Source organism: Melospiza melodia, chromosome 18, assembly GCF_035770615.1.
Source record: "Melospiza melodia melodia isolate bMelMel2 chromosome 18, bMelMel2.pri, whole genome shotgun sequence".
Taxonomy (NCBI): domain Eukaryota; kingdom Metazoa; phylum Chordata; class Aves; order Passeriformes; family Passerellidae; genus Melospiza; species Melospiza melodia.
In genome coordinates, this window is record NC_086211.1 from 14,123,327 (window position 1) to 14,143,741 (window position 20,415).

The 20,415-nt window shown below is 44.7% G+C and overlaps 1 protein-coding gene across 2 annotated transcripts in view; it reads right to left on the bottom strand.

Annotated features, from left to right (window-relative positions):
• Positions 1-20,415, bottom strand: part of ADCY9 (adenylate cyclase 9) — an 87,478-nt gene that overhangs the window by 14,541 nt on the left and 52,522 nt on the right. Inside the window, exons 3-6 of one of the 2 annotated variants that reach the window (XM_063171238.1) lie at positions 19,251-19,355; positions 14,512-14,729; positions 9,995-10,097; positions 6,353-6,561 (exon numbers count right to left, since the gene is read on the bottom strand). In XM_063171238.1, the coding sequence (XP_063027308.1) occupies positions 6,353-6,561; positions 9,995-10,097; positions 14,512-14,729; positions 19,251-19,355 (635 nt within the window). The remainder of the gene's footprint in view (positions 1-6,352; positions 6,562-9,994; positions 10,098-14,511; positions 14,730-19,250; positions 19,356-20,415) is intronic. The other variant, XM_063171239.1, reaches the window with a different exon arrangement.

Here is a 20,415-nt window from a genome sequence, read left to right on the forward strand (position 1 = left end):
GGAGCCAACTGGGAAAGCTCTGGAGAGCAGCTTACCGGAGATGCTTCTCAAATGAGAGCAGCTCTAATTGCTAAAATGAATAAGGGAAGGGAAAAGGATGCTCAATGCTCAAGGGCATTGCATAGAAAACTCGTATTTATCCACAGAAATACATCTTCGGGATAAATCCTTCTCAAAGCTCAACATTAGTCACTTGAGAAAAAGTGCAACTGCTGTTCAAGTGCCTAATTATTTTTAAGAAGCTGTAAAAAGGTGGTGGAGCACAGTTGGCTGCATCCAGAGCCACGAATGGCACGTGTGGAGTGATCAGACTCAGGCTGAGCAGGTGATTCTGGACTACAGAGCCCAAACAATACAGAATCACACCTTCTGCATGGACAGAGATGCTCACAGCTGAAAAAAAAACCCCAAAAATGAAATTCCCAGTCTCCAAAGTCACATAAATTACCCCACATCACCTATACCTCCAAAAAGAGAAAATATATCCACTCATTTTTAACCCTGTTGTCTGAAATACCAGGTTTTATATGGGATAAAAACCTGACACAAACTAAGCTGAATTTAAATTTCTATATGCCTGTTTGACACTCATTCCACACCTTTAAATATAAATTGTTTGTGAATGAGATTTTAATTCTCCAGTCTGGAATTCTGTGAATTGCAATCAGAAGTATTTTGTGCAGCATAAAGAACTCTTCTCTAATTGCATGTGTTAAAATCTGTAAATTACAGTTAAATTCATGGGAAATGAGGAATTTGGGAGGATGGAACACATTGTAATTCATCGGGAGCCCACGAGAGGGTGCTCACAGATTTGCAGGTTTAATGAACTTCCCCTCACACCAAAAAGTCTAACTGTGTTCCACTGGAAAACAGAATTTCCAGCAAAGCCCTGAAATTTCAAAACTGCATATAAAAGATGTTTTAAAAGGGTCTCTAGAGTATGAACTGGGGTTTCTGAAGGGGTACAGAGTGTAAGAACTGTCCCTGTGCCCAGGTCTGAAATCACCACCCAACTTCCCAGCTCTGAAATGAAGTCCCGTCCTCCAGCACCGATGGGTTGGGATTGGCAGTGCCAGGGCTGAGCTGGGAGCCCGGGAAGGGGAAAGGGGAAGGGAAGGGATGCCAGCCCAGGGCTCCCTGTGAGGCAGCAGTGCCACCTGTGCCCACGCTCCCCTGTGGCTGGCACAGCCCCTGTGGCACACGCCCAGCTCGTGTCTCTCACCCCAGCCCACACACCAGGGACTCCAGGGTTGGCATCTCCCTTCCTGCCAAGCCTCCATGCCAGGACAAACTCCTGTGGGAACCATAGCAACAAATCCAGGGGTGCAGCTGAGGGGTTAATCCTGCCAGGAGGACTCTGCTTTATTTAGGCAGGTGCAGATTCCAGGGCAATGCCACCTTTCTCCTGCTAATCTTTACCTTCTTGCACTCATTTTTTTTGGGATGGATTTAATGTTGGGCTCTGCACTCTGGAATTACAGGATGGAATTCTCCTCCTTAGCAGTGAATCCAGCCCAATGCTCCCAGCACAGGAAGTCAGGGGTGCATTAAATCCAGACAGCAGTGAGAGCTGCAGACAGATTTAATGGCTACAGGGCAGTATCAGTAAATAATGCAGTGTCAGTGGGCAGCTCAACAGGGCTTAAATGCTAAAGCATCTGAGCTGTTTACACAAGCTGGAGTTCAAATTAGTAACTTTGACATAAATGATTAATGGCTAATGGAGACTGTTACCATCATTTTTGTATTTACTGGCAGTTTAAAATCAATTCCCAGAGTTCAAATCAAAAGCTTTTGGCATAGCAGCAATTTGGTGGGATATTAAATACCAGATGTTAGAAATAAATAAAGGCAAACAGACTACATTGTTTTCCTCAGCATCAATACTCTGTATCAGCCGTGTTAACAGATCTGCTTCATTAGGCTCGAGGGGCAGAGAGCAATTTCTGCTCCTGGTCATGAGGAATTCAGGAAGATCCAATGCTGCCCACAGGTCTTGGCTGAGAGAGACAGGAGTGGCACCTCAGCAAGGTTGGGAAGGTGAAGCACCAGGTATAAGACAGTTCTTTGGTCATATAACAGCTCTTCCCTTTGACTGTTGGATTGCACTTGCTTTCTTCATCCAGAGGATTCTGTTCTGCTGTCTAAAAAGGTCCTTTTAAATTCATGAATTAACTGAAAGTTGACTCTCTTGAACAGGGCTAAACACCCACTCTTCTGCCCTCCACCCCTCACTGAAGCACGCTATCAAAAGCAACACATTTCTTGTAAATAAACTTATTTATAAGCAGTTTTACTCGAGGGTAACGTATCAAAATTATCTAGTGAACAAAACTTCTAGATTTACACTAAATATTGGGCAGCTGCTGGGCAGAATCTCTAATCTCTATTCCTGCAGAGCCACTCCTCAGACTCCCAAGTGGAATCTCACACACCGTTGTACATTCAATGACAACGGGGTTTTTTTAAATACCAGAACTTTAGGATCTGTTACACTTCAGCTGAGCTCGTCAAAGTAGCTGCATTTCAAGTGGGCAGAAGGACATTCTTCAGAGAACATTCACAGAGGAGATGACATCTTCCACGTGCTCACAAATGAAGCACCAATTTTTGCCTGCAGCTTTATACAATTAATTTTCGAGTGGCTCTTGTGCTAACAGTGGGATGCTCATCTATAGGTACTCCAATAATTTATTATCAGACACTTCAGAGGAATCAAAACATCCTTCCCCCTCGTAAGCTTTGCTCCATGAGGACTTCTGCTGTTGCAGAATTCAAGTTTTAAGGTGTTTCCACTGCCCAGGCTGTGACAGTGCTGTGCTCTCCCCTCCCACAGCTGGGCTGAGCCAGGGGAGCCCTTGCTAGGCTGAGCCCTGGATTTAATCATTTAATTACAATTTAGCTGATTTAAAGGCAGGGTGTTTAGCATCATGATAATGAAAATACAATGTGAAACTTAGACAAGAATTTTCTGGTCTTAAAATAATCCCTTTTCCTGAAATTCTGGGAGTGTGCCCAGCATTGTAGTCCAGTCTCCTCCCCAAAGATATCTCAGTGGTATTCTGTGATTGTCATTTGGGATGACATTTCTGCACAGGAAGTTCTGCACTGTTTCTGTGCATAATGAGTGGTCAGAGGGAGCAGTCCTCACTTGGAAGAGGATTTGAAGAGGAAAAAGATGATTTTCACCTCCCTGACAAAGTGTGTGCCTCAGGTTATGGAGACTGGGGTGGCCCAGAAGTGTATTTTGGGTATTTACTATAAAGCAAATACACAATAAAAATTCAAAACATCCCTGCTGGTTTGAAGGAGAGGACAGGGAAAAGCAGAGGTCACCTGTCCCATCCAGCCATTGCTGGTTCCCAAGGTAACCAGGACAGTTTGAAGGGTCTGGAGATCACAGGTCAAGCTGACAGCACAGAGCTGCAGGGAAGCCAAACCCCTGCACAGCCACTCACACACAAAACCACTTTGCCAACTCTATACAGACTGAAAACAACAATTTTTCTTCTCCTTAAGGAACTCATAAACCACCAATTACAGAGCAATAAAACCTTATGTATCTACCTATAAATATTTCTAATGTTATAGCAATAATTTTTATAAATGTACAAAATAAGGCAAAAGCAATGTCCTGTGGGGAAAACAACAAATTGAAAAACACGAAAATGAAGTAAGAATTCACCTGTACAGCAAGTGAACACAAATTTTCTCCAAATATACTTGGACAGCAGAGAGCAGCACTTCTGGAAAGCAGTGGTTGAGCTGTTCCCATCTGAACAAATTCATGGCCACCAAACCCAGACCACCTGAAAGAGCTGCCTGAAAACTGCCTGAAATTCAACTTCTGCCCCACCCAAACCAGAGTACAGAATCTTCTGCAAAGGGGAAAATGCATTTCTGATGCAAGAGAGAGGACACACCAATAATTAACACAGTTTAGAATGACAACTCTAGCAGTTCAACCATCTCCCAGTACAGCTTTTAACTCTGAATTTTTAGATTTTCTAAAAACTATTCAAATTGCAACAAGCAAACACACCTGCTAAGAAATGCTATCTTTAAAGTATTTCAGAGATGGCTTCTCTCCACTTCACATGCCAGCTTTGATGTAAATCCACTTGCACACATTTATATGCCCAGTGAAGTACAAATTCCTTCAGTGACTAAAGCATTAATTCAGTAGTTTTTAAACTCGACCCTGCAAAGCCAAAATGGGAGTGCAAACTGCAATCTTTTGTTTCTTTTGAAACAGCAGCAGAAATTGCTTCCAGCTCATAATTACAAAAGCATTTTGACTGACAGATCTGCAGAAGTCCAGGAGAGGACACCCATGTGCACACACCACCCTTATCCCTGTGTCAGGGAAGGGAGGGAACACCAGGATGAGGAGGGCAGAGTGAAGGGGCTCCCTCAGGCCCAGACAAACAATCAGCTCATTCACAGGTCGATCCCCTGGGTTAATGACAGGTTACACCCAGGAGAGCAGGAGCTGCACTGAGCAAAGTGCTCTGAGTGTGTGAGTAACCCTGGGGTGGAGCAGTCACCACAGCAGTGCCCTGGAAGCCCAGAACAGCCCAGCACTGGGGGGACTGGGCACAAATGGGGAATGAGGAGCTGCTGTTAAAAACCTGGCACCTGCAGCCAAGTGTGCTGAGGGCACAGGAGAGGCTGAGGGGCAGGACAAGGGCTCAGGAGTGGGGTTGGCACCTCTGAGCACAGCCCTGCCAATGCCACCCCTTCTGCAGAGACAGAGCAGTGCCCCTTCCCTTCTGGGGAAACACTGGACTCCTGTTACATGCCAGACACAGAAAACATGAACTATCTCAATGTTAACCCATGAAACTTAAAAAAAAATAAATTCTGGGCAGACACAATGTGCCTTCAGCAACTTCTCTTTTTTCCTTCGTTGAGGGCAGCATTGCTCTTTGCAGCTCTGACACATGATGTCAGTTTTAACCCCAGAACTCTGTACTTTTATCTTGGAGTTTAAAGGAGCAGTTTTTTGGGTGGATTTGTTTGCAGGAGAGATTGTCACAGACATCTTTTGTGAAAAATCCTTTCTTTAGGATTTTTCCCTCTTCTGGAAGGCTGAGGCCCCAGAAAGAGAATTTAAACAATGATTATCTGCTGCTGTGGAATGCAACAGGAGCACCTGTGATTGGCCCATGTTCCATGTTTACAATTAATGGCCAATCAAAGACTGAGCTCTCTCTGGGACAGAATCAGAGAGAGCTCCCTTGTTTATTCATTCCTATTCTATTCTTAGCATAGCAGCTTCTAAACTTTTCTCTCTATTCCTATTAGCATAATCATAATGTAAAATATATAATAAAATAATAAATCCAGCCTTCTGATCATGAGATCAAGATTCTTGTCTATCTCTTCACCCCTGAGGAACCCTTGCAAGCCCTGTAACAAGAGATCAAAGTTTTCTGTTTGAATTCTGACAGTGCTGTGAGGAGAGAAGACATACAGTGGCACATGGCATCCCAAGGAACGGTCAGAGGGGCAGGGATGGGGTGCAGATTCCATTTCCCCATGTGAACTCTATCAGTCACAAAATCCTGCTGCAATTCCTGCAGCCAGAGCTCTCCCTGCCCAGCCTGTGCTGTGAGCCTTGGCTGCTCTGCCTCTGCTCTTCCAGCCCATCCCAACCAGTGTGCTGTAATGTCCCATTTTGGCCTTCCAGGTCATCCCCCCAGGTGTGCCTATACCTCTCTCCCTTCCCCCTTGCCCCCATGCTGAGTGAGTCCTGTCAATCAGGCTGAACATTCCAGCAAGGCCTCGTGTGGTTGGTCAAGTTCAAAGGATGCCCCTATGCCCAGGGGTCACTGGCCTGTCTGGGTGTCATCTTCCCCTGAGACCCTGCCCCTCTCACCTGGTTGGTGGCTCACCTGTACCTCCCCTCCCCCTGTCCCTGAGCTTAAAAGGTGATCAGAGCATGCGGCCGAGGTTCTGTTGGAGCAGTTGCTCACGTTCAGACCTCTGTAACCATGGAATAAACCTCTGGACATTAAACCCTCCAGCAGAATCCTCTCCTTTTTCTCTTCACCATCACCTGAAGTCATTCCTCCTGAGGTAAACGGGGTTCCTAACAAGCCTGGACTTGTTCAGTGCCCAGCTGCAACCACCAGCAAGCCAAGGTATCTCTGGGGTGACACACCGCAGTTGCTGCCTTTGCAGTTGCAGCGAGGGTCAGACTGGCCCAGGCACAATCCAACTGGGAATATTGGGAGCTATTTTTCCAATAAAGCAGCTCCTGGGATGCTGTCAAACAAAATGTCCCTGAGCCAGGCACCAGTGCAGCTGTCCCTGCTCTCTGCAGGCTTTGTCACACTGTCCTTACCTGATGGAGACGACGAGGGACAGCACTTCCAGCAGGATGGCGATGACGAACACGGCGACGGCGGCGGGCGGCGGCGGGGCTGCCACCATGCCGTGCCTCAGGAAACACGTGATGGAGAGGATGAGGAAGACTGTGGTGGACAGGAACACGTCCAGCAGAGAGCTGAAGGTGGCACTGGCAAACGTCTTCACTGGAGCATTCCTTATAACCTGTGTGGAGCACGGGGATTGAGGGAAGGGATGGAAAGGAATAAATGATATTTTGTTGGATTCAATTGGATGATGAACAACAGAATGAGGAAATTTTGGCCACTTCATTAATCCGGTGTAAGCACTGGTTGGAAACAAGAAGCAGAAGAGGTGGTTTGATGGTGTCACAGCTCTCTGAGCAGACCATGTTGAGAAGAAGTATTGGTGGCACAGCCCCCAGGCCTGGGGTGGTTTTTACACACTATTATGATATAGAAATAATACAACACAAAAATTGAATATTCTGTGCAAAGAAAGATAAATATAATAAGTAGAAGGTAAGTTATGGGATATTTTCTTCTATTCTTTTAATCTAAAATAATAACAGATTTTACTATAACCGTTTTAACCTTAAGAAAACCCTCCTAACACCACTCCACAGACACAACTCCTGTGGCAGAATTCACATTTCCCTTTCACACCAGATTAAAAGCTGTGTAATCCAAATTGACCAGAGCCCAGGACATCCAGTTCTGCTCTTCCATAACCCCTCACCACACATTCCCATCCCATCCTGGCCTGGCCCAGTGCTTGTGCAGCTGTGCTTTGTGCTACCATGGCCAGTCCTGCTGAAAACCAGATCAGGAGCTCCACATGCTGATTATGAAGGTGAGCCCAGTCCTAGGAGTGTTTGTATCTGCCCAAGCTTAGAAAGCAAGCTCCAAAGAAAACCAGAAATTATGTTATCAATGTCACCATGAAGGCGCCCAGTTGGAGCGCTCTGGTTTAATTTGGAAGTTTCTTTTGTTCCTGTGCTCAGCAACACTGGGAAACAAACTTGTTCCTCATTTGTACCTCTCTGCAACCTAACAAATCCAGCCAGCATCACTTCAGTGCCTAAATGACCTTTTAACTTGAAGGGGTGGCAGAACCCTGTTCATGCACACCAAGTGCCATCAATTGAATTAAGGGAAGCAGCACTGTGTCCCCAGTGACAGTCAGAGATGCTCTAACAGTGCTAAGTAGTGCCTTCATTTCCAAATGAGAACAGATTGAGGCTCTTGGGAAGCAGAGCTGATTCCAGAGAGGGATCACAACTTGAGCCTGCAGCTGGCACTGCATAATCAGAGGGGAATTCAGGGGTGCTGGAGTCACTTTTAGCAGCATTGACTGTCAGGCCATTAGAGAACCTGGACTGTCGTCAAATCTTTTCACTCTCCAAAAGAAGATTTCATTGTTGTTTTCAACCAGAACTCTGCTAACATTACAGCTTTAACAGGTTTTTGCCCCAGTGATCTAGAGAGAAAAAGAAAAAAGGTTTCATTGTTGTTTTGAACCAGAACTCTGCTTTAACAAGTTTTTGCCCCAATGATGCAGAGTTACTATTAGAGAGTGAAAATTCCCACTTTCAAGGAGGCTTATGTGATAATTTTCAAATTATTAGCTTGCCACTAACAAAATGCACAGGCCACATTTCTGCTCTTTCTAGGAATTTCCTACATAGCTACATTAATAGGTCCATCTCCATATGCTTTACTATCTCTGCTTTGCTTCTCTTTCCAGTCTTTCCACTGGAAACTACTTGATTTACTATTTTATTACAAAAGAAAATAGTAAAACTTTGCAAACTTTACTATTTTCTTTACAATAGAAAAAAGTAAAGTTTGCAAATTTTGCAGGCTGCATCCCACAGGAAGTTTCTCCCTGTTGTTGCTACAGGAACTTTATGCAGAGAGATGAAACTAAATTACAGGATGAGCATGGAGCTCACCAAAGTGAAGAGATTGAATTCCAGCACAACTGGGCTTTCCTTTGCTAAAATACAATAAATTAAGTGAGGTGTCACCTGGAAGTATTGGAAAACAAGCAAATATTGCTAAGGAGAATGTGACAACACTGCCCAGAACTCAAAACAACAAACAGCAAAAGCAGAAATTGTGCTGCCCTCAGATGCAGGACACACTGGGAAGAAAAGAAACCCAGCCCTGATTTCTCCAGATGCAGTTGTGCAGAGGGATCACCCAAATGAGCAGCTCATGGTGCTGGAAGGGAAGGGCCCACTCCCCTTCCTGCTGCCGGACGCTTATCTGTGCTGCCTCGGGCACTTGCCAACCCCTCCAGAGCTGCTGCTGCTTCCACCCAGCACAAAACAGCCCCAGATGCAAAGAGAAAGAGCCCCAAACAGAAAATAAAAAGAGCCCCCAAACAGAAAAACCAATCATGAATATTTCATGCTAAGCCAGTAAATGAAGTGTTCACAAGGGGGAAGGCTGAGAAGCACCAGAGCCATTAGAAGGAGCAGGGAGGAAGAGGAGGAGGAGGAGCAAGGAGGGCAGAGCATTTGCCTTTTCTTGGCAGCAATTTTGCAGCCGCTGGTGGAAATGCAGCCTCAGTTCTAACTGACACCTAATGTCACTTTAGGTAAATTTAAACTATCTTGCCAGTTCCTATCAGTCAGGCAGGAAAATCCAGTGCTGTGGAAAGCCTGTGATATTATTAGCCCCCAAGGGAATGAAGGAGTTTTTAGACTCAGTGCAGAATACTGAAGAAAACACCAAGTTCCTTACAATTCCAGTGTTTTGAGCTGCACACTTCTGGAAATAGGACATTCGAATTCAGGTTTGGATTCAGGGATAACCATGAAACTGTGACTAAACAATAACCAAATTCCAAGTTACCATTGTCAAAGTTAGAATATTTGATGAGAAGACAAGCAGCAATTGGTCCTTTACCATCTCAGCATGGTTCTCTGGCCACCCTAAAGACTTGGAACATTAACCTGGACCTGGAGATAATCAGTGTACCTCAGATTTCCAGCCCAAACACTGGACTAGGGCATGGCCAAAGATGCTCCAGAGGCTGGAACTCCTCTGCTCTGATGTCAGGCTTGGAATGCTAGGGGTGTTCAGCCTGGAGAAGAGAAGGCTCCAGGGACACCTCAGAGCCCCTGCCAGGGCCTAAGGGGGCTCCAGGAGAGATGGAGAGGGACTTTGGATGATGGCCTGGGGTAACAGGACACAGGGAATGGCTTCCCACTGCCAGAGGACAGGGATGGATGGGATATTGGGAATTGGGAATTGTTCCCTGTGAGGGTGGGCAGGCCCTGGCACAGGGTGCCCAGAGCAGCTGTGGCTGCCCCTGCATCCCTGGCAGTGCCCAAGGCCAGGCTGGGCAGGGCTGGGAGCAGCCTGGGACAGTGGGAGGTGCCCCTGCCATGGCAGGGGTGGGGTGGGATGAGCTTTAAGGTCCTTTCCAACCCAAACCATTCCACATTTCTATAATAAACTGAAATGAGACTCTTTACAGAGGCAGCAATATCAAGCAGCAAATCACATTTGACATTTCACAACCCTTCTCATGAAACAGCTGCAACAAAATGTGTTAAAAACCCCAAGGACAGGCAGACAGGGCTCAGACAGATCACAGACAGAAACCAATGCCAGCAGAAACACACCTCCTCCTGGTAGCTCGTCCTGTAGGACATCTCCAAATCCTGATCCAAGAAGTTGAGGCTCAGCTTGTTAATAGGTGGTTTAAAGAAGTAATCTTTCATGAGGCTGAAGAGAGAAGACAAAATCAACATCAGTTTGTTCAGCTGTACCTCCTTCAGCCCCCCCCCAGACTGTGGCTTCTGTTTCCAAGGATGCTGGCACTTGGCTTTGAAGTTCCTGTGGTTTTTCTTCTTTCTTGATCACCAAAGTATCCTCTTACCCACATCACTTGCTCAGTGAAAGGAAATATTCCACAAAAAAAGCAAACTTTTATATTTCCAGGAAGAGTCTAATAAGTCCTTCCAGAAATTTAACAGATCTAACTGATGAGTACAGATAATTGTAACATAAGCCAGCAAATAGTAAAGGTTAATTGCTGCTGCAGACACACAACCTCTGGAGCCACGTGGCTGTGGGATATTTGTGTCTTGGGTGGAATTCTATGGCTCAAAGCAAGCCAAGGATGACAAAGGTGACAAATTGTTATGGGGGAAAAAAAACCCCATTGCCCATTTTAGAAAACAGCAGTTTCTTGTTATTTCAGACACTAAAATAACTAAGTAACTCAACTGGGAACATTCCCTTAATGATCTGGGTTGCAGAGAAGAGATGGAGAGCTGAGATTTACTTCTGAACTGGGAGATTTGGAATGACCAGCACCATCAACAGAGGCAGTGACAACTAATGACATCAGGGCTAAGGAACCCAGAGGCAGCATCCACCAGAGGGTGTTTGTGCCCTCCTTCACCTTCATCTTTCCTACAGAAGGTGGAAAAATCCCACAACAACATAAAAGAGACTTCAATCATTGCAAGTCAGGTTTATTCCCCATCCTCTGGAAGAAGCTGAGTTTTGCAGTATGAGGTTTATGAATGAAGTTTCCTGATGGCACTTCTGCCAGTCTTTTGTCCCCTGAAGGGACTGGAGAGCACCGAGTGCTTCATGCCAGGGTCACAGAGCAAGGTCACAGCTGCTTGTGGCACTGGGGTGCCTGTCCCCTGCTCTGAGCAGCTTCCAAACACACTCCTCCCTGCCTGGGAACCTCCTCTCATTTTCAACCAGCTGATTCCATGTGTTATTTACAGGGAATTGTTTCTAAAATCCATCTGAATCCAAGGCTCCTATTCCCACCCTGGGAGCTGCAGCATCAAAGCCACAGGCACAGTGGGCAATTTCCAAGCTGGTGACTCTGAGCAAAAACCAGAGATGCACATGAGGTCAAATTCCAAGCAGATGAAGAAGCTGAAAGAAAGATCCTACAGAGCTTGTCTGTGCCTGAATTCTCTTTTTAAGGGGGTTTGGTTTCAGGGTTATTTTCTGTTTATTTTTATGGAGCTCTTGCCTAAGAGGTTTTCTTGGAAGCTCCCAGCAGAAGATGGCATGTGGGAAGCATTTTTTTTTTAAACTTAGATGCAAGATCAACCAAACACACATTCCTAGACTGATGCTAGAGAAGACAAAGGAGTCTAAGCATGAATAAGGCCAATACTTGGTAACCTTTAAACATTCTGGCTTTGGCCAACACATTAAAAATATCAGGATACACTCACTTGAGTCACCCCTCTCTCTTTCATTCTTGTCTTCATTCCTCACCTTTCTTAGACATTTCTAAGAGCATCTTATAATAAAATTTTTGAAAGCTTTTGGGTTGTTAATTTTTTTAAAATACTGCTGAATCCCCTTTTTTTTCCTGCAGGGAAGCTCAGGGGGGGTGGTGATGGTGCTGCTGTGCTGGTGAGGGTGTAGGAGGATCAGTCCAGCTCCACAGTGCAGCACGAAACAGGAGGTGGAACACGATGGAGCCAGGGAAAGGCAGCATTCATGAGGCCTTCTCAGCTCCCTGTCAGCTCATTCTGCCTCCAAAAGGAAGAGCCCACTTGATGAAACAGTCAAGTACAGAATCTGTTTCCCAGGAGGTCTCTGCCTCCCAGCACAGGGTGTTCCCCAGATCAAGCAAGACTGAGAAGTGGGAAATGAAAGAAACAAAAATAATTTAAATAATGAAAAAATATTTCAACAAGAAACTGCCCGAAGGAGGGGATGAAGGGTGCACAGAACCCAGTTCTGGGGGAGCTTCAGACATCCCTGAGATTCTGCTCTGGAGTCTGAAGAGATCATTGTAGTACTGCCCTGAGCAGCATACCAGTACTTGCTTCATGTACTTCAGAAGGTTTATGTATCTTCTATAATCTAAGAAATACCTAATTTTTGTTGGAAACAAAAGTCCTCAAAGCAAGAATCCTTTGAGGACATTCCCAGTGAAATTAAATTCAAACATTCTAAATCTTACACTACAGTTTTCTTTTAAAGAGCACAATAATGTGCAGGTTACAATGAACAAAGAACAGGATTTTTATAGAAGTAAAGCCAGACTTGAAGCTGGAAGTATTCACTGTTTGTCAAATACAGAGAATCAAGTTGTAAGAACTGGTAACTTTCACAAAAGGACTCTTTTGTAATGTACTAATACAAACATACCACACTAATACTGTCTTTATTAATATTATTTTTAAAGAACATTGGAATTGTGCCCAGGTATCAGCTCCAAGGTGAAATCTTGGCATGCCAAAAGCTCTCAAGCACACAGCTGAGCTCAATATCTCCAGTGTCCAGCATTTCCTCCCAGCTAGCCCCAAGCAGCTTCCTAATGCAGTCTCCAGGCTCCTGAATCCCCCCAGGAGATGTTTAACCCTTCCCAGCTCTGCAGGAAGCCTGTGGGATTAATTGATGCACTTTATCATCATATCTGGGTTAGGTATTTTCTGTTAACAGGAATTTATATCCAAGTGGAAATCACTGCTCAGTGCTCAGGGAAGATCACTTGGCTGTGCAACAGCATCAAACCAACACAGCAGAACTCACTGAAAATTGAGATTTCTGTAAAATGACCATGAAGAAATTTTGTTCCCTCCTTGAGACACCTCAAATTCAAAAATCCTCAGAGATATTGGATTCATCAAGACTAACATTATGTTTTACAAAAGGGGACCAAGAACATTTTTAAAATGGCTTATTCCATATAATTTCTCATTGAGAAATGTTGAAAAAAAATCAGTGTAAACTGGTAGGCTTAAAGCATTTTGCATAGATCTAATTAATCAGAAGATTATTTTTGGAAAGTTATGTTTACATGAACTGAACTCAGCAGAGAAGTTTCCCTGGCAACAAGAAATGGCCCACTTAATATGGTAATGATGATATTTAATTGGGACCAAAAAAAAGCCAGGCTTTGACTGATCTCAAATCATGGTACTTCTTCCAAATCAGAAAAAATTACCCATTTTGGGAGTGGAGGAGGAAAGCACCAGAACACAAGAACTTGAGTGAGGTATCTTCAGCAGACCAACTGCATAAATTAAGCTGTTTCTCTAACTTACAGTTTGCAGAGTGCTGGTTACATTTTAAAAAATATTCCTGTTTGTTCTGGCTGATTTCTGCCAACACCTGGACATGCCAAATTAATTTATTTTCTAATATTTGGAAATATCAGCTAAATCTCCATTCTCAGCCACTAATGACAGACCACACACTGAGAAAAACAATAAAGAACCCTAAATTTTGACTCAAGTGGCAACAGGAGAAAGGTAGACTGACAAAATCTAGGTAAGAGACTGGAGAGGGACTCCTGTCCCTCCTTCTCACTTCTCCCTGCCTAAGTCATGTTTCCATAAAGGTGATGGTGTCCCTGTTCCAAGCAGCTGAGTCCACAGGAGAACACAGTTTCAAGGATATTTAGACAAAATACTCTCAATCTGAATGGAAGCAATGAAATAAAAATAAAAATAAATAATAACAAACTCCAATTATCTGTTTAACTGCTCCAGTCAAGTCCCTGCCATAATGGAGATATGGATGTGTGTTGATAAAAATCCCACATTTCTGAATTTTGAGAATATTTCCTCTGCCCAAAATAAGCTTTTTTGTTTGAAACAGAGAGAGAAACTCATTTTACAATGTCTAAGTAGATAGTGAGTCCATGAGAATTCACTCCTATTATTCTGCCTCCAAGCCCAGTAGGATTTCATTAATAACATGTTATCAGACATCCTTCTTTTACTACAAGGTTTGTGGTTCAGATTTTATGTTACACCCTAAACTGCAGAGGAGGGTACACACTACATGCATTAAGAGGACTTTGGATTATAAAATGGAGCTCAGCTTCGTGACAAGTGATTTAAAGAGCAATTTCCCCTTCAAAGACTCAGCTGAAGGACTGACAGGAGGACTGTTCACCCTGGAAGCAATGAAAAACTGGTTTAACTTATTTTAAACAGAAAGTTTCTGACATCAAGTTTCTCCTGTAGTTTAAGCAGAATAAAGACTAAAATCAGAAAACTTATAACGTGCTGTATGTTGACAATTACTGAAATCAGAAAAAAAACCACACAAATAGTAAAGATATGGGACCCCAGTATGCCTTCTCAGGATTTTCCTTTATACCTTCACAGTGTTTTCTACTGCACAGCTCCATTCTCCTTACCTGTCTTCTTTAATCACATCCACAAAGTGGGCATCTGTCTTTTCCCTGATGTTTTTGAACCTCAGGGGGAGCAGAGCTGACTGGTCCAGGCTGACGCCGCCCCAGCGCCCCTTCTCCTGCAGCATCTCATACAGAGAGGTCTGGCTGTTGCTCAGCTTCTCCTCCTGGGGAGGACTCAGAAGTCCATTCTGGGTCTTTGGGCTGTGTCCTCCTGGAGCCTGGACAGCAGAGAGCAAAACACAGCCAGGGAATGTCAGAAAAATGGACAGGAGAGGTTGCAAGGACAAAAACTGAGAGGGGCTCTGCCCTCAGCACCCTGAGCTCTGCCCCTGCCCTGAACCATCCACATTTCCTGGGCTTGTACCTCCCACACCTCCCATGTGCCTCCTCAGGTGCCACCTTTGTGCTCTCCAAGGAGCAGAAAATAAAGCACATTTTCACACGCTCAATGATAACCAACCACAAGCCCAAATTTCATTCACTCATTTTATGGATAAGATTCTTCTAGAAAGATTTTAAATACACATTTAATTTGTGCTGACTCTCCCTGGGTCATGAGACAGCTCACTCTGCCAGACCTTGCTGATCCTGCCCCTGACCACCACAGGCCTGCTGCTTTCCCAGAGGTTCCTCCTCTTCCTCACCTGTGGGATCAGCCCTTTTGTACATCCCATCCTACAACAAAAACTCCTGCATCTCATCCTACAACAAAAACTCCTGCAAATTAAACCACATCTCCTTCTCTAAGATACACTTCTTTTTACTGGTTTTCTTTTACCTTTTTGTTAGTTAAGACAGCTTTAATTTTGACAATTTGCAACATGGCTTAGGTACACAGTATCACCAATTCTGCTGTCATCGGAGAGCACAAATTACTTTTAAACAAAAATAATTCTATTTTTGTGGAGCCTGAAGTTTCCTCTTTTGCATTTTGTTTGACCTAGACCAATATGTACTGAAGCAATTCCAAAAGAATTAGACAGCTAAGTGTGGTTAGAATGAAAATGAACTGCAGTTAGTCAGGATCATTTTCAAATGCAAACATAGAACAAACTTGGCATATTTGAGTGTTCATCTCCCCCCCTCCATATCTTATCACTTATCATGTAGCATTTATCCTCATCCTGAAGCCCACTCATGACAGAAGTTTCTCCATTCCTGCTTGTACAGAAGTGACAAGCTCCTCCAGAAGACTATTCTTAGATGCCACCACAGTGACCATAAATAAATACCATAAATATCATCACCACCCCAACCACGTGCTGAAATATGTTACTGACATTGTAAAATCAACTTAGTTAAAGTTAAAAAATATATTCTTTCTGGCTGCCCATGCAAAATCAGTTCCATTTCCTTGTGTGATGTGTCCTGTGAAGCAAAGGAGGCAAATAAACACAGAGAGGTGAAGGGAAAGGTTCAGACAGAGCCAGGCAAGAGAAGATTGAGGGGGCAGCAGGAGAACCCTGCACAGGGAAGGGTCAGGAAGCCCTTGGGCTTGGCTCCTGTCACAGCCAGGACCTCCAGAGCTAAAGGCACAACAAGGTGTGTTGGAATGGTTCCCTGGAGCTGCAGGAAAAGCAGGAGGGAGGTGGGTTGTGCTTCCCCTTCCTCCTGCCTCCCTGGGGAATGGGGATCCCCACCCTGTGGGCTGCCCTGGCCCCTGTGAGCCCCAGAGCCACGTGCTGGGAGCCAGGAGATGGAAGGAGGCCCAGTCTGGGCCCTTCTAGCCCTCACAGCAGTTGTTTTGGCAGCTTGCAGGTGCTCCCAGCACAGTGACAGCAGCTGAGGAAGGAACAGGAAATGGGGTGGTTTCCTTGGGGTGCTGCCAATGCTTTGCTGCAGACCATAATCAGCAGAAGGAAAAGGGGATTGCAGCCACAGATCCCAGCAGGGGCACACCAGGGGACACAGGGACACTCTTGGAAGGGAGAGGCACAAGGATTCCTCACATAAAATGTCACCAGGTTCTTTTCTAAGAGAAGAGACTGAGCAGCTCCTGAGCAAGTGCTCCTACACCTCTGCCAGGTTATCCAGGCTGCCCAGAGGGAACAGGGCTATGGAGCATCCTGCAGAGCCAGGCTGTAGCCATGATATTTTCTGAAAAATCCTTTCCTTAAGATTTTTTCTCCTGAGAAGCTGAGAGGCTTCAGGAACAAAATGTAAACAATGATTATCTGCTGCTGTGGAATGCAACAGGTGCATCTGGGATTGGTCTCATGTGGTTGTTTCTAATTAATGGCCAATCACAGTCAGCTGGCTTGGACTCTCTGTCTGAGACACAAACCTTTGTTATCATTCTTTCTTCTTCTTTTCTTAGCTAGCCTTCTGATGAAATCCTTTCTCTATTCTTTTAGTATAGTTTAAATATAATATATATCATAAAATAATAAATCAGCCTTCTGAAACATGGAGTCAGATCCTCATCTCTTCCCTCATCCTCAGACCCCTGTGAATTCTGTCACACCAGGGCAAACCCCTCTGGTTTTGGGGTGAGGAGGAGTAGCAAAGGGAAACCAAATCAACTGACCAACTAGCTCTTAGTGAGAGCCTTCATTGCTTGGTGGGTTGGTTTTTCTTAATTTATGCTAAAGATTATATTTGCTTAGAGCATCTCCCAGAACAACCTGAGGCCTAAAGAAAAACTGAAAGTCATAGTTACAATCTTTTCTTTCCCCCTGTGAAACAATCTTTCTCCTCTTCCTCACCACTCGGTACTTGAAAAGCAGAAGCCAAGAACTCAGTTTTTGCCATGATCAGCTCAAACAAAAGATTTGGACTCCTAGGCACTGTCTGCTTTCCCTGCTGTTCCTCAAGATCATTTGAAAAATGCAGCGAAAATTTCTCTCTTTCAAAGAAGGTCAGCATGGACTTTCTCTTTAGCTTCTTGGCAAAGGCTCAAATCCCCAAGAAAATTCTTCCCTTCAGTCAGCTCAAGGTTTCTCTGTGCTCTGTTAATCTCAACAGGCAGGGATTAGAGTATGAAACTGTTTGTGTAGGAGAAAATCCCTATTTATTAAATGTTGTTAGCTCCAATGTTACTGGGACTTCTGAAGGAACAGGCTGTAGGGTTTCCCTGAGAACTTGGAGGCTTGTGTGGAGTTTCGTCCCAGCAAGAGACAAGGAAGCTCCAGAGGCTTGCAAGTCCAAGGATATGATTAAACATCATTAACATTCCCTAAAGACAGGGGGCTGGAGTGCAGCACGGGCTGTGGGAAGGGAACAGAGATGGGCAGAGGGAGCTTCCATCTCTGCTTCCCAAGAGAGCTGAGGCTGCAAGGAAGGCTTGGGAACCAAATGCCACAGCAACTCTGTGCATGTGGCTGTTCCCTGAGCTTCCAGCTGAACAGGCACCCCAGACTCACTGACAGCCATGACACAGCTCCCATTTTTGGCTGAGCGAAAACTGAACCAAACCCAAGGAGTGAGATTTGGGCTCCACTGGAATTCCTCCAGTGCAATTACAGAGCTCTCCCTCAACTCTGTATAGAAATCTCCTCCAAGGAAGGTCAGATGATTTGCTGATTCACACACATGAAGCCAATGCAGGTACAGTAGGAAGCAATTTAAAGCAGGCAGTTGGCACCTAAGGACAAACAACCCCTCCTCAGCTGATTCTTGGAGATCCCTGCACGTGGGCAGAGGCCACCTGGGGAAGAAGCATCTCCTGCCTACCATCTTGGCAGCCCAGGCAGATCTCCCACATGTTCTCTGTCTTACAGATCTCCAGCTGGTTCGAGACAAGTCCCTGCTGACACCTCCCTCAGGGCTGAAGGGATCATGGTTTTATTCTTTTCCTAGGCTGTTTCCTGGAACTCTGGCACAGAGCTGCTGTGTAACACACCCCTCCAGCCCAGTGAGGCAGGCCCTGCTCCTGAGCTTACAGCTTCAGCATGAGACAACATGTCAAGTACAGAGAGGGACAAACACACATTAATGCAGTGGCTCAGCACTGGCAAGGTTTTCAATCTGCTTTACTGGTGAGAAGAGCTGTAAGACAGACATGAAGAACAAGCTCACTGTCTCAGAGCATGTCTGTGAAGTGATTCTCCCCAAGGAGGGAAAATATTCTATTTATTTGAATATATAACAACCAGGTAATGAGCACTGGTCCTCAGTCTGCATTTAGTTTAACATTCAGGGAGGAGTGAGAGGGAATAGGCAGAGCAGAGAGGCTGCAAAGGCCACAAACAGGATGACAAACAGGCAGTGTCTGGCATGGCACAGGAATTAGGTGGCTTTAGTGAGAATATCAAAGCAACAGGCAAGGAAACAAGCATGGCAGCAGCATGAGGAATATGAGAGAGGCTGTTTCTGTAGGTCAGGAAAGGATGCAAACTGACTTAAAGCTGTGAATTCTGTGTGTGAACAGAATAACCTCATCTTAGAGCAGTGATGCAGGAGATGCTGGAGAGACACAGAACTTGTGGTGAGGTGACCCAGCCTGCTGTGTGAGCATGGAGAGTGTGGGAGTGCTCCTTGGACCTCCCTCTTTGGGTACCATCAGCATAGGTTAAAGAATCCTAACTTCAGGTCCTTCTCAGAATCAAGCTGAGCTCACAAAATTACTAAAATTTTGAAAATTGGGGCAGGGAAACTCAACTAAATTTCTGAACACAAAAAAAATCAGAATCAGTTCTGCTGCTTAAGAGCTTAGATAAAGGAACAGTGGTGCAAAAATAAGAAAGCTGGGGGAAGCAGAAAAATAAGGGGGAAAGGGAAGTGAGAAATACTTCAATTACCTTTGTACTGTTTTTATGCTCATCCTGACAACCATTTTGGATAGCTCCTTCATCTATGCTGACATCGCACTGGGGAGCAAGGGTGGTACTACATGAAGGGCAAGGCTGAAATGAGACAAAAGAATTTTAGCCAGGAATGTTCTGGTGTCCTTGTAGGATGATGCAATTCGTAATTCAGTCCACTTGTATACTTGCAGCACTGTTCAAAGATAAACAAAGCTACAGAATGGGAGGCAGGGAGCAAAATTTGACTGGAACAGAATGCACCATTTCAAAAATAAATCACAGATTTGCTGTTTGCTGAAGCAAAATCTAATCCAGGAAAGCTTCACTAGTGTAAGATCACAGATACACTGTAATCACTGTGCACAGGCAAAGGACTTCCCCAAGAGGAATAAAACACTCTTTAGCAGGAGAAGTGCAATTTCCTGGGTGAAACCTGCCTGTGAAGGGATCTAAATGCCATTAGGAGACAAGACAGCACAAAATGCAGCAAAATCCAGAAAAAACATGAAACACCATGATGCATTATGAACAGTCCAGGGAAATGGAAAGCAACAAATCTGAAATTAATAAAGGCAAATGCTTTTTCATACAGAGCTCTAAAACAGGAGAGGGGAGATCAGGCTGTTGGAGCCAAACACCCAGCAAATGTCACAGGGAACAAGGAAAGCAAAACCATCAGCATTTGTACCAGTTTCAGGTTGTGCATTTTGGAAGAAACTTTAAATGCTGCATTTGAGCTCTTAAAACAAGCTAATTCCTTCAAGCTAAAATGCAATCTTCTTTAGAGGAATGAAGCCTGGAAGTTCTTCACTCTCTTCTCCAGTGCAGGCAGTGTCGAGGCAGGATCCTGCTCAGAGGGACCCTGAGCCTGAGCCCTCCTGGCTCTGGAGATGTTCAGGGTGACCAGGCTCACCAAAGTCTGCTACTTAACACCACAGCAAGTTTTCCAGCAAGAACTTGAGCCTTTTCTCCCAAACTCAACATCCCATTTAATTTTGTCAGTTTGTTCTGGACATGTTCAAGCCTCTCTAGTCCAAACCCACAACTTCTGCCTCCAGGTTCACTCCCCATTTCAGAGACCAGCATGTTGAGTCTTTTCAGGACTAACTTTTCACCTAATGCTCCCTTTCCACCTTTGATGTCCCACCTGGAAACACCC